Genomic DNA, 16,445 nt, shown 5'->3' with positions numbered 1-16,445 from the left:
TGAGGAGAACTTTAGGCAAAAATAGCAGATCTACAAGCTTCACGTGAGCTTGTAGATCGGCTATGTTTGGCAAAAAAGAGAAAACCAAGTAAAAAAAAAAAAAAAGTCTAATCTGAAACACAATTTTATACAATATAGAGGGGGTCCTTGCTTCATCTCTCTCTCAGCTAGGGGGGTCCTTGGCCTGAAAACGTTGAAGACCCCTGGTATAGAGAACCCTATGGGACATCGGTTAACAACATCGAGTATAGGGTGGTTAAACACTTAAACCCTATATACTTTGTCACATACGAATAGTGAAAATAGCCTCTGTTCAAGCTCATAGCGCGTTGCGTAGTGGCGGGATGTATTGTGAAAAAAAGGCCATTTTAAAGGTTTTGTTTTACATTTTAGGAAAATGTTTGCCTATAATGACAATCCCAAAATAGGGAAGCCAGGTTTAAAGCACATTGCATCGCTACAAAAATGAAACATACTGTATTGGAAAACAAATAAACACCATTACTGTGTGTCCGTCGGCGTGTTCCAGCTCTGGTCGAAGACTTGGTGAAGACCAGTGGCCGACCCGTGATCCGACCCCAAGGCGCTCGCTGGGGCTCGTGGGAAACGTGGTCCGCCTGCTCCCGGGAGTGTTCCAGAGGGTTCCGCACGCGCAAGCGCACCTGTGCCACTCCGCAGGGCAAGACCACCCCCAACACCTGCTCAGGCTCCCCTGTGGAGTACCAGGACTGCAACTCCCAGCTCTGCCCAGGTACAAGACTCAAACTCCCAGAAACACCCTGGGCCATCTAACTTTCTCATTTGTCACAATTGCAGAACATACAGTAGGGTTATAGAACTGGTTCTATTCAAAAGATACCACCCCCCCCCCCCGCCAAAAAAACATAATTTTTATTACAGAAAAACTAAAGTTGTTTGTTGAGCTATTTTCACTATTTTTTAAGTGGTGTGTGTGTGTGTTGTTTTATGTTCCAGTGAGCGGCGCCTGGTCCTGCTGGTCGCCCTGGACTCAGTGCTCGGCCTCCTGCGGAGGTGGACACTACCAGCGCACACGCACGTGCTCCAGCCCTGCTCCTGCTAACGGAGGAGATATCTGCATTGGCCTGCACACAGAGGAGGCCCTTTGCAACACGCACACCTGCGAGGGTACAGCGCACGCGCACATTTATATATTGCACCTTTTTTTTAAGGCGGAAAAAGCTGATCTACAAGCCCTTATTTTTGGTGTGCGACACTGGCCTGCAACCAAGTATAAATCAGGCATAACTCCCACCCTAACCCCTAAATCTCTAAACCTCTAAATGAAATGCCTAATCCTAACTCTATCCCCAACCTGAAATATCGTAATTGTAAGCCTAACTCTAAAAGCAAATTTTAACCACAAAAAGAAATCATTTTTTAGGAAAACCGTCCTCACAATGTCTATTTATCAAATTCCCTCACATGTATATTAATAGAAACACACACACACACACACACACACACACACACACACACACACACACACACACACACACGCACACACGCGCCTGTGGAGGTGTTCATGCATGCATTCTCCTCTCTCTCCACCATTCCTTCAGGTTGGGGCGGGTGGACAGAGTGGGGTGACTGTGACGAGGAGGGTCTGCAGCGGCGGAGCCGTGCGTGCGGCGAGGACAGGGAACCGGAGGCTGCCAGCCTCTGCCAGGGCAACCTCACCCAGGCCAGGCCGTGCCAGGCCCGTGAAGTGCCAGGTAACGACCTCCACTTAAATACACAGTAAAAACCCTCAGTGTTCATTTAAGACCATCTTTAAATACACAATAAAACCCTCAGTGTTCATTTAACTACCTTTGAGCACTATATACTTTTTGTACAATGAATATCGTAAATAGCCGATCTATCAGCTCACAACGCGTCAGCTTATATTTTTGATTTAAAAACATTTTTTGGACAAAATGTAATCTGTAATGTAATGCAAAATGTAATTCTTTTGCCTATAATGACATGCCCAAAATAGGGATGTCATGTTGAAAATGGTTTACTCTGAGAGAGACAAGATCGGTATCAGATTTGAACCCGGGGCCTTGTGCACTAACTGGCTGAGGCATCAAGCACCCCATTAAACTAATATTTTAATTAATATTTTACTGTGTACTCGCTAGGCCTGACCTCGACTAAGTCGACTAGTCGACTGGTTAGTCGCGGGGGCTCCGAGTCGACTGCGTGTCTCTTAGTCGACTCTAGTCGATTATTATTATTTATTTATTTTAATGGCCAAAAATGTTTTAAATAGTTTTTTGGCCAAGTCTACACCTGCAACCACACGTAACTTCCACTTTATTCTTCTTATTCCTCGTCTTTGTATTGGTATTGTTTGTGTTGGAGCGCCTCAGTGCGGCTGCAGAGTTCATGTGCAACCTCTTCCAGAGAGAGATAGAGACACTAGAAACTCTGCTGGAGACACAAAACAAACTGTGTAGACTTGGCCCTTTGAAAAAAAAAATATTTTGGCCATAAAAAAAAAAAAAAAAATTATTAGTCGACTGCCAGTCGACTATTGGCAATTAGTCGCCAATTAGATTCGACTAAACAAATCCTTAGTCGGGGACAGGCCTAGTACTCGCAAATCACAGCTACAACAATATGAATATACTAAACTTGATTTATATAGCCAGTGTTGGGTGTAATGGATAAATTAGAATGCCAACCTGTTCTTCTATCATTTCTGTACTATCTAACTGTATTTGAAGTAAGGAGGTTTAAACTCACAGCAGGGGTCTTTAGTCAACCACTCTACACATGAATGTGCTAAATCTAACTCACCTACAGCTGTAAATGGAACAGCTGATCTGAATCCTTCATGCTATTCTCACTGTGTCAGCTATGTGTATTTGTGTAACTGTGTATGTGTCGCTCTGATCTTTAGTCCATACTTTATAAGACCATTTAGAATAGCCTCTTTGGTACAATGTGGAGTATAAAGAACTGTGGTAGAGGAGGTTTGAGAGGCTTGTGCCCCGAGGGGCGGTTGGTCAGGCCAGGAGGCCTGGCTCTACGGATCTGTGTATGCTGTTTGCTCTGATGAAATCTTCCGAATAAATGATCTAAAACTTCACCTGAATGGAATATAATATTTCTATTACATGGGCAGTAACACTATGCAAAATAATATATAACTCTACTATTATTACTTTCCCCAGTAACGAGTAGTGTAAGTTATTACAATTGCAAAAACAATATTATTATTATTGTTGTTATTAATCCAAGGTGAGGAGCCTAGTAGAGAAGCCTGGTCAAGCACCGCATAGTAGAACGTTGTCACGTGTGGAAAATAATTAGCTATAAGCACGTTGCAATGCAACGCATTGTTAGCATGTAGATCAGTTCTTTTTGAGCATGCCCCATCGTGCTAAACTATGACATGCAGGATGATAAGGAATCATGAGGGAGAAGAAAGACAGGCAAACTTTCAACACAGTATTGTCATTATTTTGAGTTTGTGTCAGTCAAAGATGCAAATGTTGTCCATTGCAAACCTTGAGCAGTCAGCAAATCACTTTCAACCATGAATAATTCAACATCTAATTTGTTGAAGCATCTGCAAAGGCAGGTTTGAGAGGCTGCAATGTGTGCAGTTGCGCTGTTTGGTAGATTTGTGACTCCTGTAATGATAATTATTGTTCCAATCATGAAGGCCATGGCCCCTCAGATTGGCCTCACCCGCCCACACCGCCCTCAACTGATTTCAGCGTTTGTCTCCTCTGCCTCTTTCCTTAAGGTTTTTAGACACCGGCATCTTTTGTTGAGATTCTGAATTCTTAACCCCCCCTGACTCCCCATCTTCAAATGAGTCCAATCAGTCCATTGACTCTGCTTAGTCCAGGGCTGAACCTTTACACTGGAGTTTCTACAAATATTGGTACATTTGTAAATGGCAATAAAGTATTTTGTGAACTGAACAGCCATTTATTTATTTCAACGATTAAACATTTTAAATTAAATGGATTATTTCCGTGCACTTAATATCATTGTTTTATTTGATGGCCTTCCTGCCCTGGCATTTGGTCTTTGTGCCCTCAAAAAAACAAACAAAAGCAATACAACAATTCTATTTCAATCCGGTCATGCTTTTAAAAGTAGAAGGCAGAATCAGACAAGGCTCCAACACTTCCCTGTTTCCCCGAACGACTTTTCAAAGTCACCGTTTCATCGCTTGGACGTTGATTTGGAGGAGTTGCGTTCATCAGGGCCAGACCGAGGCGGAGAGTAGGGCGTCTGGCAGTCACACAGGGCCTTGTTAAACCAACCAACCTAGGCATTTCGTCTACAAGTTCTTTCTTCCTTAAAGGACACGGGGGGCAGCCTACTCTCTCTTTTGCTTTTTATCTTTGCTGTGACAGACAGTAGGAAGGCCAAGAGAGGGTGAGAGACAGTGTGAGAGAAGTGTCCTTGTAAGCCACAACGAGGTTAAGCACAAGTTGAGGAAAGAAATGAGTGGTCATACTGTACATTTTTCATCTTCCTGAGATATAATTATATATATTTAATGGATAATCTTGCCGTCGCAATATTTTTGGTTTTCAGAACCAAGCGTTTGCATAACCCCACCAGGAAAATGAGGAGGAATTATCTTCCCGGTGTGCTGCTCAAATGTGGAAATATCGTTTTGTCTGTCTGTCTGTTCCCCCACAAAAGAACATACAAAGGATTGCTGACTTCTTAAATCTGTGCCTGTGGAAATAAGATGGTAAAAAAATTAAGATAAAGACAAAAAAGATGGATTTATAAAGACGTCAGCATTCTAAATTCCTGATGTGCGTGCGTGCATTTGTTTGATCTTGTGGAGTTCTAGCAATTAGACTACTAGCAATTAGACATCATAGCATTTTCATTTTTTTTGCCTCCATTTCTGTTGTTTTCTAATTCTGTATTTTTTGTGTTCTCCCATCCACTCTTTCTTTATCTTTATCCCTTTATCTTCACCTACATCTTCCTTTCTCTGCATTGCCACCCTTCTCTCTCTCTCTCTCTCTCTCTCTCTCTCTCTCTCTCTCTCTCTCTCTCTCTCACTCGCTCTCTCTCTCTCTTTCTCCCTGCAGTCATCTTACCGGGACAAGAGGAAGATCAGCGCTGTGGATGTAAGTTTTTCTTGCCCCTCTCTCTCAACAAAGACATTTTCTGGGGGGTTAACCAGGAAATGATGTAGTCTTTCTGACGTACACACTCGCACACACGCACTCACAGGCACGTGCCCGACACCCAGTTAATCTGCTTTTGTGTGTGGGGGGGGGGGGGGGGGCACTCGTTTTCATGCCCTGCCAATCCCGTCGCTTCCCAGGATGAGTCCACGCCACCCCAATTCATCACAGTCCGTCCCCCATCGAACAACCCCTCCTATGGCTCGTAGGGTGACTTCACTCCACTGGCTGCTAAAGAAGTCAAAGGGACTAGATGTCCGATTCGCTTATTTTAACGCGCACACAGCAGTCGCTGTGTGGAAACTCATAAATCTTCATTCTTTAATGTGCTTTTTATTTGTTTCTGAGGCAGCATTACTAAATCACTTACTTCTCTCTCTCTTTCTCTCTCTAACCCCCATTTTATTCTCCCCACTTCCTCTCTCTCCTTCTCCTTCCCTCTCCTCTCCTCTCCTCTCCTCTCCTCTCCTCTCCTCTCCTCTCCTCTCCTCTCCTCTCCTCTCCTCTCCTCTCCTCTCCTCTCCTCTCCTCTCCTCTCCTCTCCTCTCTCTCTCTCTCTCTCTCTCTCTCTCTCTCTTTTTTACTCTCCCTTCCTCCTTCTCTCTGTTCTTGTTCCCTGTCCAACAATCCAGTTTCTCCCCTTAACCATCTCTTAGATCACTTCATTGATTCCTGATATAGAATCGATGAAAGTACTACTCACTATTTTCAAGGCTTTAAAAGTCTAGCTCCTCATCTCTGACCTGCTCACTACCAATGAACCAATCACAACTCTCAGATCATCATGCACTGGTCTCCTAAGTGTACTTAGAATAACGTCTAACAATGTTAGTGTGTGTGTGTGTGTGTGTGTGTGTGTGTGTGTGTGTGTGTGTGTGTGTGTGCGTGTGTGTGTGCGTGTGTGCGTGTGCGTGGGATGAATTTGTATCTTTGTTCATAACACGCAGCCTTTACCTTGGTATGAAATGTGCCAAACAAACCAACTTGACCTTGCTTGACCTTCCCCTCCTCCACAGCCTTCACCTTGTTCCAGTTGGTGGCGGTGGGCGTGGCTAGCTTCCTAGCGGCAGTGCTGCTCTCCGTGCTGGCGTACGCGTACTGCCAGAGGACGAGCCGGCCCGCGGCCGAGTCGGCCGCCGTGCACCCCAGCACGCCCAACCACCTCAGCTACAACAAGCACGGCAACGCCGCGCCCAAGAACGAGAAGTACACACCCATGGAGTTCAAGGTTGGCATGGCGCGGCCTTTTATTATCTGCTTTCGATTTACAGTCAGTTTACGGTATATATTTCGGTTTATATGTCGTTGCTGTCAGGCAGAAACCTCCTATGTCCATATTCTAACTTTTTGTGTGTTTTTTTTTTTTTAAGTAATACTAGGTAACGTTTTCAACAAAACTAAAGTTAAATTGTATATCTTTTGTGAGTGGCAAAAGTTTCACAACACCCGCTCCATGAATTTCACCCCCGGAAGCCTTTTATTTATATATTTTCTATTGAACGGTGACGGGGGGGACTTTCCCGGGAAAATGACGTCATCTGGCTTTGGCCAGGAACTACCGCAACGGTTTCCTGTTTGGCCAGGAACTACCGCGCTAATAACAAAAAGGAACCTCACGCTGATTTTAAAGGTTTAATGACATTCACTTTTACACCACATTCAAAGTCTTTGTCCTGGTCCTTCAAAAGTGTACAAAAAGTTTTAAGTGAAAATTCCATTCCAGTGATCAATGGCAGGTGTTTTTCTCTCACATTTCTAAAGCCTTTTCAACTGCAATGAAAAAAGAAATCTTTGCCTGCGGGTGTCGCTGGTGAGGGATTTTGCCTGTCAATCATCGCCTCTGCTCCGCCCCCCCCCAAAGGAAAGGATAGGGGAGGGGAGGGGAGGGGCGAGGAGGAGAGTGGGCGGGATTATTCGACAGTGACCTCACTGTCGAAGGGCCAAGCTCAGATTACTTTTCAGCCTAATTATTCAGAAAACCCCAGACCACAGAAAATCCACTGAATGTTTTAAGTTCAGGTTTTTTGGGTGTAATTGAGGTCATAAAACCCCAAATAAAACATTGAAAATAAAAAAAGTGAAAATGAATGTCATGACACCTTTAAGAGAATGTAGGATTGGAAGATCGAAAAAGAACAGAAAAAGAAAGCACAGCTCATGGTAACTAATGCTCCACTGGCTAAGAGAAACGATCCGCAGATAGTATAAAACAATGAAAAGAACGCTTTTTGAAACGCTTCCGGCTTCCGGTGAAAACAAATGGAATTCTGGGTAATCGAGGACTACGGAAATTGTATGCAGTGACGGTAGTGACCAGCAGAGGTTGCTAAAAATCGTTATTTGTGAATCTGCATTGTACAACTTTAAATTAACGCCCTACTTGATCATACTTACTACAGCGTCACACAAAAGTATCCAAAGTAGCAGATCTGCAAGCTCGAAACGTGGCGCTAAGCGACGCGTTTTGAGCTAGTAGATCGATCTGCCACTTTTGCTGTTTTGGAATTTGAATACTGAAAAGTTACAGTTTTGGACATAATGAGGTTTCTACCCGACAGAGACGATATTCAAATTGAACGTTGTAGATATCAAGTAACCTGCTCAAGCTGCAGCCGAGGGACACAGACACACACCCTCTCCCCTCTGCTGTGCCAAACTGGAAGTGACGGGAGTCAGTTTTGTTTTTCCCCAAAAGCCCTTGAATAGGATGGAAGACATGATCATGATTACTGTGATTATGGTAAGCTTACATTTCACATCGCACACCATACAGTAAGAACTCCTGTAACTTTCACTAGCAAAAAGATAAATAATACAATCTTAATAGTAAAATATATGTATGAATAAATATAAATATAAAAATATAGCGATACAGTCTTTAGTCATGACGATACGTATTGTCATGTTTTAACCCATTAAGACCTGGAACGCATCTTTGTCACTTTAGATTTCTTTGGCTATTCAAAAATAGCAGATCTACAAGCTCATAGCGCGGCACCGAGTGCCGCGCTACGAGCTTGTAGATCTGCTATTTTTGAAAAATCGTGAAAAAAAATGTTTTTGATTTTTTTTTCAAAAAACTGTTAGGATTTAGAAAATGCTTCGAAGCGGCCTCAGGTCTTAATGGGTTAAACTTTTAAAGTCTACCATACCAGCCCTGACAAAAAAGGATAGTCGTTTTGTATTTTAATGTGGATGCTAGAGAGTTAATTATAACTAATAATATATCATTATTAATTATATAATAATGTAAGTAATATATATAATTCATATATCACAGCACAATATATTGTGACACCCCTAGTATCTACCATACAACTGTAGTATCTACAGTAGCTAATATTCGATATATTTGCATTCAAGCATGTACATTTACCTGGAACGGTTTTGGTCAGCTGCAGAATTTCATCAATATTGCAAAACCTTTACACTGTGCAAACCACAATTGCCCTGATGAAGACCTCTTGATAAAACTTTATGTTTGACAGTCTCTATTATAATGCTGAAATGTGGAGGCCAATTAATTTTATATCCAGTCTTCCCCGCCGCTTTGGATTTAGTGCCTTGGACACTGTGGATGTACTGTAGGTCAATAATTCCAGTTGAGTTTTGTAGCCTTAGAGCAATTTTCGTCTCTTTGTTGAAAGTTGAAAATGTTACCTCCCTACCGGCAACCTTTATCTCAAGTTTGCAGTGTGTGCAGAATAATCTGTGTACCTGTGAGGTTTGACAAAAGTGGCATAACCACTTAAACCCTATATACTTCGTTGACCGGAGTCCCCCAGGGCCCCCTCATTTTTTTCCCTCTACACAAAATCCCTTCATTGAAAATAGTCAATCTACAAGCTCACACCGCGTCACAACACATCGCAATGCAACATGTTGTGAGCTTCCAGATCGCTATTTCTGCCAAAGGTTTGCCCCAGAATTGGGACGCTAGGGTTCATGCGGTTAATTATCCTCCGTTGGTCTCGTTAACTTGTTCTGGAAAGACCATCACTCAAACAGTTTGATCCCCGGTGATGGGATTACCCAGGCTAATTAGTCTACACCTCTGCCTTCCCCCCTGCAACCCCTGTGTGTGTCTAGTATAGATCTCCCACAATTGATGGGAGATACTAGACATGTTAAGTGTGTGAGTGTGTGTGAGCGCGTGCGTGCGTGCGTGTGTGCGTCTCCGTGTATTGACATTATGTCACTGTAGGCATGAGTTGTGGTGTTTGACACCTCTACACCCTGTTCTGAGTACGTATCTGGAATAATCCAAATGAGGTTAGTGAGGGTGGAATAGAAGGAAGGAAGGAAGGTGCATTATTTGACTGTACACAGTTTGCTCACTTTGAATGTCAAATCTCCTGTTCCAAGCCCTGCTGTTTACCTCTTCGAGACCTCAGTACACATTGTATATAGAAAGTGTGTAGGTAAAGAGAAAGAGGTTGCACTGAAATAGGGACTATAGATACACAGAAAAACAAAGAGGAAAGTCAATCAAAATGACCAAAACTCGAAAGTCTTCCATTTATTAATAAATAGTCAGAGGGATGCTCATAAATGAACCAGCAACACCCCGCCATCCCCCCCTCAATGGTTTTCCTCTGGGTCCTGAGGTTCAGAATCGTGAGCTGCATAGGAGACAAGGGCGAGTCAGAGGTCAGACTGATGGTTGGAACAGTACACTCCCTACATAGTCAGTCTGACATCCACCGTGCTGTTTCTCTCCTGCAGCCAACTGGTGATTCAGAGCCAATTTGAAGGCCAATATCCAAGATATAGATATCTTAAAAACCTATTTCCAAAAGGCAATGCTTGCACGGTTTAAATGAGATCTCAGGGACATTTGGAGCCACAAGCCTCCACGATCAAACCCCCCCAATCTCTCTCAGCTGGTTAAAGGTCCCGGTATGTCACAGGACAGCACTTCATCATCCTGCGTGACCGCCACTGTCATTTGGAAGAACCTTGAATTTCCTTGTTTTTGGAGCCACTGTAAACGGTCTCTGCTTGACGTCCGTTCAGATCTCTAAATTATTATCTGATACACTATAAAAACACTTATTTTGCGACGGTCCAGCTCAGCAAGTAATGTATGAAAGATTCGGTCCCAATCCTGCGTCTAAATGAAGTTCAAGTATGCACCACGGTGTCGAGATCAAGGGAGGGTAAGGTGCAGCTCGGCCTGTTTCTGAACACATTTGTTGTTAATTTGTAAACCACCATACCGTAACGATCATGATCACAAGAAATACATGAACGTTATTCATTATATTGGTCGTAGTAGCAGCATTGAGAATGTTACGTGTCTGATACACTATAAAAACACTTATTTTGCAACGCGCTGTAAGCTTGTAGATTGGCTATTTTTGGCGAAGAGATTTGGTGTAGATGGGAAAAAAGGAGGGAACCGTGTCTGTATAGACACCTTGGGGAACCCCAGTCAGCAAAGTATAGGGTTCAAGTTTAAAACTCAGGTCTTGCTGTGTGTGCTCATCTCAACCTCATTTCTCTCTCTCTCTCTCTCTCTCTCTCTCTCTCTCTCTCTCTCTCTCTCTCTCTCTCTCTCCCTCCAGACGCTGAACAAGAACAATCTACACTCCAACGACGAGACGTGCAACTACTTCAGCTCCCCCCTTCCCTCTAGCAACGTCTACACTACCACCTACTACCCCCCGAGCCTCAGCAAGTACGATTTCCACCCCGAATCTCCCTGTAGGAACTACATGCACAGCTGAGAACCCCCCAACCAAGAACCCCCACCCAACGAAGCCCCCCCCCCCCACCCCCAAAAGAAAAGCGAGATGCCTGGAGGTCCCCAGCCCCTTAAACAAAAGCCCCTGTTGCAAACTGAAACCCCCCCCAAACTGTTTCTTCTTGTATTTTGCAGCTCCTCCATTCGTGGAGGGGTTCTGCGTGGGGTTTGCCAAAGCGTAAACGTGGGCATGGAGCCAGACCCCCCCCCCGGAGCTTCGGCCAAGGCCAGAAGCCACACTTGATCCAGAATGCATTCGTATTCAGCAGCACAAACCCATGTGTGCAGGAGCCTACGAAAACGATCCCCACGGGTCCATCTCGGACCCCATCCGTGGTCATTACAGTTACTCCATGAAGATTGTAAGCACGATATGTCATTTTAGTGAAATTGTCAACAGAGAGCCAGTTGAAAATGGCATCAAAACGGCATTTGGTTTTAGGTTAAGCGTGCGTTAACTACAGTACACAACGTTTTATCTTCTTTTTGTAATACCATGTGATGTCTATACATTCGGACACCTTTAATGTAAACCTTTTCAAGACTTTGTAGCCGCTTGTCTCGCTTGCCTTTTAAAATGAGCCAGACCGCCTGCTTCAAATCCATTGAGTGTACGAGCAGAAAAAAAAAACTGTAATTCAGAAAAGAAATACAAGTACTGATGCATTCGCAATGCGGTGAAGTGGCAGACAACGCGATAATCACATTTCAGATTAATTCACTGCATGCATTTGCTGCGTTTGGTGTGTGAACTGGGGATGAAGCAAGGATATCAAACTGAAAAGAAACACTCAATGATGAGCGACTCTTCTTTTTATCGTGTTCATAATTGAGTGAGATGTTTCTTTTCTGCTCCTCGAATGCACTCAACTCTTTGGCAAGGCAAGTTCTACGAGGACCAATGCTGTACTATTGTGGAATAACAGGCAGCTTTGGGACACGTTTATCACAAGTGCGCTCCATATTTTCACAACGCACGATCACTCTTTTCTGATGTGGATGTTTTGTGACAAAGCGGCACTATCCGTGGGACGAGGACCGGAGCTAATGTGTCGTGAGAAATCCTCCCCAGAGTCGTTAGCCTCGATTTGGGGTGGTGTGTGCGTGTGTGTGTGTGTGTGTGTGTGTGTGTGTGTGTGTGTGTGTGTGTGTGTGTGTGTGTGTGTGTGTGTGTGTGTGTGTGTGTGTGTGTGTGTGTGTGTGTGTGTGTGTGTGTGTGTGTGTGTGTGTGTATGTGTGTGTGTGTGTGTGTGGGGCAAAGGATTCAACGGGGTCAGAAGATACTCACAGAGGCATGTTGGCAGCCCGCTTGCTTTCATTTTTCATATTTCACGGATGGTGGACTGGAGCGTATGGGGAGAAACAATAGCGATGAAGGACACGTTTGACAGGCTTCCTCATGCGTGGCGCCCGGGACGCTAGCTCGCGAACCTTTTCCCGCAGTGGACCGCGCCAGTCCATGACGGTGTTGTTAGATCTGTCAGGTTCACCCAGTGTTATTTGAGCTGCTTTAGCCACTTGAACCCAAGCATCCCTAATCTGGGTGGAACATTCGCCGGAAATAGCAGTCCTACAAGCTCACAACACGCCATGTTTCAACGCATTGTGAGCTAGTAGATCGGCTATTTTCATTTAAGAGACTTGGTGTTGAGGGAAAAAGAGGACGCACAAAGTGCAGAGCCAACCCCAGTCAACTAAGTATTGGTTTAAAGTACAGTACAAGTATACCTCTCCATATTCTAACTTTTTGTATTTTTCGTAAATGATCACCCTACTTGATCATACTACAGTGTCAGGCAAAAGTATCAAAAGTAGCAGATATACAAGCTTGAGCATGTAGATCTGCTACTTCTCTACTATTTTTGAATTTGAATCCTTAAAAGTAACTGTTTTGGACATATGAGTTTTCCACCCGACAGAGACGATAGAGGGTTTAAGTGGTCAAAAGTAATTAAAAAAAAGGTGCCTGTACAGTGTTGTTACCGACAAGTATTTCGCCTGAGCAAATCCTTGAACTAAAGTGAACTGCTGCAAAATCAAAATCCATTTCTTGTCATGTGACTACAAGAATAGGAGCAGATGCCCATTCATCCAGACTACATGTCTTTTTAAGCGGAATGTGATTTTTGAGTGAACTGCAAAAGGCACAGAAAGAGAGAGAGATAGAGGGAAGAAAACTGTATCTCACACATCACTCACTGCTCAACTGGAAGGGTTCTGCTTGACATTTTCTTCAGGAGAAAAAGGACTCCAGTCAGGCCGTCAGAACGCCCTTGCTGATAAGCACCGTCTATCTGCACAGTGTGATCTGTTTAGTAAGGGTGCTATTTTTACTGTTTTGTTTTTTACATGTCATGTCAAAGGGAAATGTTATTCTTGTTGTCATGTGTTCTGCATTTAGAGCACGTAGCACTGTCAGCCCTCCCTGGACAGAGTGAGATAAGTGTGGATATTATTACCTTGGGCTCGTGTAAACATTACTTTCACTCTCAGCACATTTTGCACCACGGTATCATTTTTCACGACTCCTTCCGTGGCCGGGAGATTTGTTAGTGATGAGAACAGCACGTTTTTTTGTTGTTGTTTTTTTCATCGTTTTTTCTTTCGACAAATGGTTGATTGGTATGTGTGTATGATTGTGCGTGTGCGTGTGTGTGTGTGTGTGCGTGCATGCCTGAGCGTGTGCCCCGCTGTGCCTGTGCGTATGTGTGTGCGCGTGCAAATGCATGTTTGGAACAGTCCATATCCTACAGATGCGGTTGGTGTGTGGGCCAAAACCGAACCGATGGTGATGAATGGGGCTAAATCATGTCAAGCCCCTTAACACACGCTACAACACGCCAAGATATCGACTTTCCCGTTTCGCCTCATAATTTCTGAGCTGTAAATGCTGTGCAAACGGCATTCCTCCAATGACAATAATCAAAGGTACTGTGTGTTGTAAAATGTATATTATTCCAGACATGTTGTTTTGTTCAAGCTTACGGATGTAATTACTGTATGTACTTTGTAAATACCTTGAAGACCAAGCAATGAATAGAGGCGTTTCTCTCTATTTTATATGGTTATGTAGCATGAAGCTCCGAGCCCCAGTGATGTAAGCAACTGCATATTCAAGACACAATGTGGCATTTTACTGATTAATTAATTACGTTTGGCTGTGAGTATTGGTTTGTGTGAGAGTGTGTACTGTAGTGTGTGAGAGTGTGTGTGTGTGTGTGTGTGTGTGTGTGTGTGCGTGTGTGTGTGTGCGTGCGTGTGTGTGTGTGTTCACATTTGCATGGTTGCGTGCTTGTAAGCGCACATGCCTGTGTGAGTGAACTCGCATGTGCTGTAGATCTATGAACGTTTTTGACCAATAGCGTTCTTCACTTGAGCCTAATGTACACTTTGCCCTACGACAGTCGCTGAAAATATCCGCTTTTACGGTTGAAAATGTGTTATTTTTGGGTGAGCGACAAATCGTATGACAATGTATAAATTAGGCTTCAATTCTTTACAGGGGTATAGTGGTGTCTGGCTGGATGTGCTGCTATTTGCATGTATAAAGGGCTGCATTGCCTTCTATGCAACGGACACTGGTGGTACTCTCACATGCGTTATGTGTATCTCTCACACAATCTGTTGATCTTTAAAGGAAAAGTCAAAAGGAATTTGCTTGCCCCCCCCCACCCCGCCCGAAAAAGAAGAAAAAAAACCTCCCACACATCTGTTATTGAATATGATTATATGTGAGTTTAACTGAACACTGCCTTTTGGACACTGTGAACTTTTGGTACTTTATATTTTTGTATATTGTTCACTGTAAAAATGAGATGAATAAAACTTTGAACTTTGGTGCCAAATGTTCAGTATTGTCAGTATTACATTGCACAATTTTTTTCCTCCTATGAAGACAGTTTGATTTAATGATTTTCCTATTCACTTGCCCTCAAATATGCTACTTTATCTCAATCTGACAACAAAGATTGTTAATTTTACTGAGATTGTAAAAATGTACCCATAAAACATGACTCATTTAGCATTACTTGCACTTATAAATTACTTTGAGAATAAATATTTGGTTATTTATTACTATGAAATTACCAATGCTAGAATAGATCAGGTGAATATCTGTTGGCAACATGTGACAAAAGTTAGTTTCCATTTCTATTGTCTCATTACATTGCTATGGTACGAATAGGGTGCACTGCAAAGTACTGTAAGTTTTTTAAAAAAGGGATTCATTTGAAACACTAAGAGCTCTCCAGAGGTTCTCCCAAGGGACGGGAGGTTTCAGGAGAGGTGGGTTTTTTCTTGCCCGCAAACCACATCGACTACCTAAGCTTTATGAAACAGTCAGTCCATCGAGGCATTAAACTTTGATGTCTTCCTTTTAATCTTTGTCTGTCTAACCTGTGCCAACATCACCTCCTCCTCGGTGCCGTCAGCATCCATTATGAATCAATCCCTGCTCTGAAGAGATGTGAGGAAGGTGCGGTCAGTGCTGTCTGATAATGTGCCATGGGAGGCTAAAGTAAAATCTATACTTTGTAGCAGCAAGACGGTGCCACTCGTCAACACGCCACAAGTTGTGGAGTATAAATTAGTAGTAGAGTAGAGTAGACTTACAAGCATCTAAATCCTTCACTTAACTAGAGACTGACGATCTTTGTTTGTTGCTAAAACTAGGTGGAAACAATTACAGATTAGAAAATGATATACGTACATTAATCAATTAAGTAATTAATTAATACAGTACACACATTCATACATAAAGTACATAGATCATGTATGTATGTATGCATGCATACATAAAATGAATGCATGCATGCATACATACTATACATACTGTACATACATGCATATACAGTACATACATGCATATACAGTATACTGTATACATACATACATACATGCATACACACACTCTTTTTAATCATTCTGACAGGAATAGCACATCTGGCAGACCTTTTGAAACATACATTATATTGTAGGGGGAACACATTATGACAGGGATAAGTACCGTGGTACAATACCGGTCACAATCGGTAGTGTTTGTATTAAGTGGCAGCAGGTGGAGAATAACTGCTTAATAGGTTGGCAGTTAAAGGTTTTCCCCTCAAGAAAGACGGAAGCCATCCATTTCCTTACAGCTGTTGTGGATTAGGAAGCTTAGGCCTCTCCAACCACCTCTTCATCAGTTCAAAGAGTTGCTATGAGTTAATTTACTTCTTGTTGTATAATGGTGTGGATCTATTATTTCCCCTATTATCCATATTGTTAACGGGATGAATACGTCAGCTTGAGCTTCTCTAAACTTAGGCTTTTATCTTTGAATGTCTTACAGTGCACATCATATATTAAAGTCTAATACAATTAACACCATTTAATCATCCTCCTTGATTTGGCAGTCTTTCCTATACTCACCGTACAGTAGCCTCATTGTAATGATAATGAACATGCACAGCCCCAGTCTGCTGTCTTTCACTGATCTTTCACTGGTTTTCCTCTCAGACCCCTTTTCCTGTGGTGGTGTG

At 43.0% G+C, this 16,445-nt stretch overlaps 1 protein-coding gene across 3 annotated transcripts in view; it reads left to right on the top strand.

Moving 5' to 3' along the window:
* LOC308080143 (semaphorin-5B-like) overlaps nt 1-14,786 on the top strand; it is a 102,932-nt gene extending 88,146 nt beyond the window's left edge. For 2 of the 3 annotated variants that reach the window (XM_080421912.1, XM_080421913.1), the window contains exons 17-22: nt 530-751; nt 976-1,146; nt 1,581-1,733; nt 5,082-5,120; nt 6,197-6,408; nt 10,748-14,786. In XM_080421912.1, the coding sequence (XP_080278038.1) occupies nt 530-751; nt 976-1,146; nt 1,581-1,733; nt 5,082-5,120; nt 6,197-6,408; nt 10,748-10,909 (959 nt within the window). In that variant the 3' untranslated portion in view covers nt 10,910-14,786. Of the gene's footprint in view, nt 1-529; nt 752-975; nt 1,147-1,580; nt 1,734-5,081; nt 5,121-6,196; nt 6,409-7,765; nt 7,921-10,747 lie in introns of all 3 variants that reach the window. The other variant, XR_013932675.1, reaches the window with a different exon arrangement.
* Nucleotides 14,787-16,445: the final 1,659 nt, after the last annotated feature.

Source organism: Gymnoscopelus braueri (assembly GCF_963280865.1).
Source record: "Gymnoscopelus braueri genome assembly, chromosome: 24".
In the NCBI taxonomy this organism is placed as follows: Eukaryota; Metazoa; Chordata; class Actinopteri; order Myctophiformes; family Myctophidae; genus Gymnoscopelus; species Gymnoscopelus braueri.
Note: the sequence above shows the minus strand (reverse complement) of the source record. Positions and strands in the feature narration are given on the sequence as shown.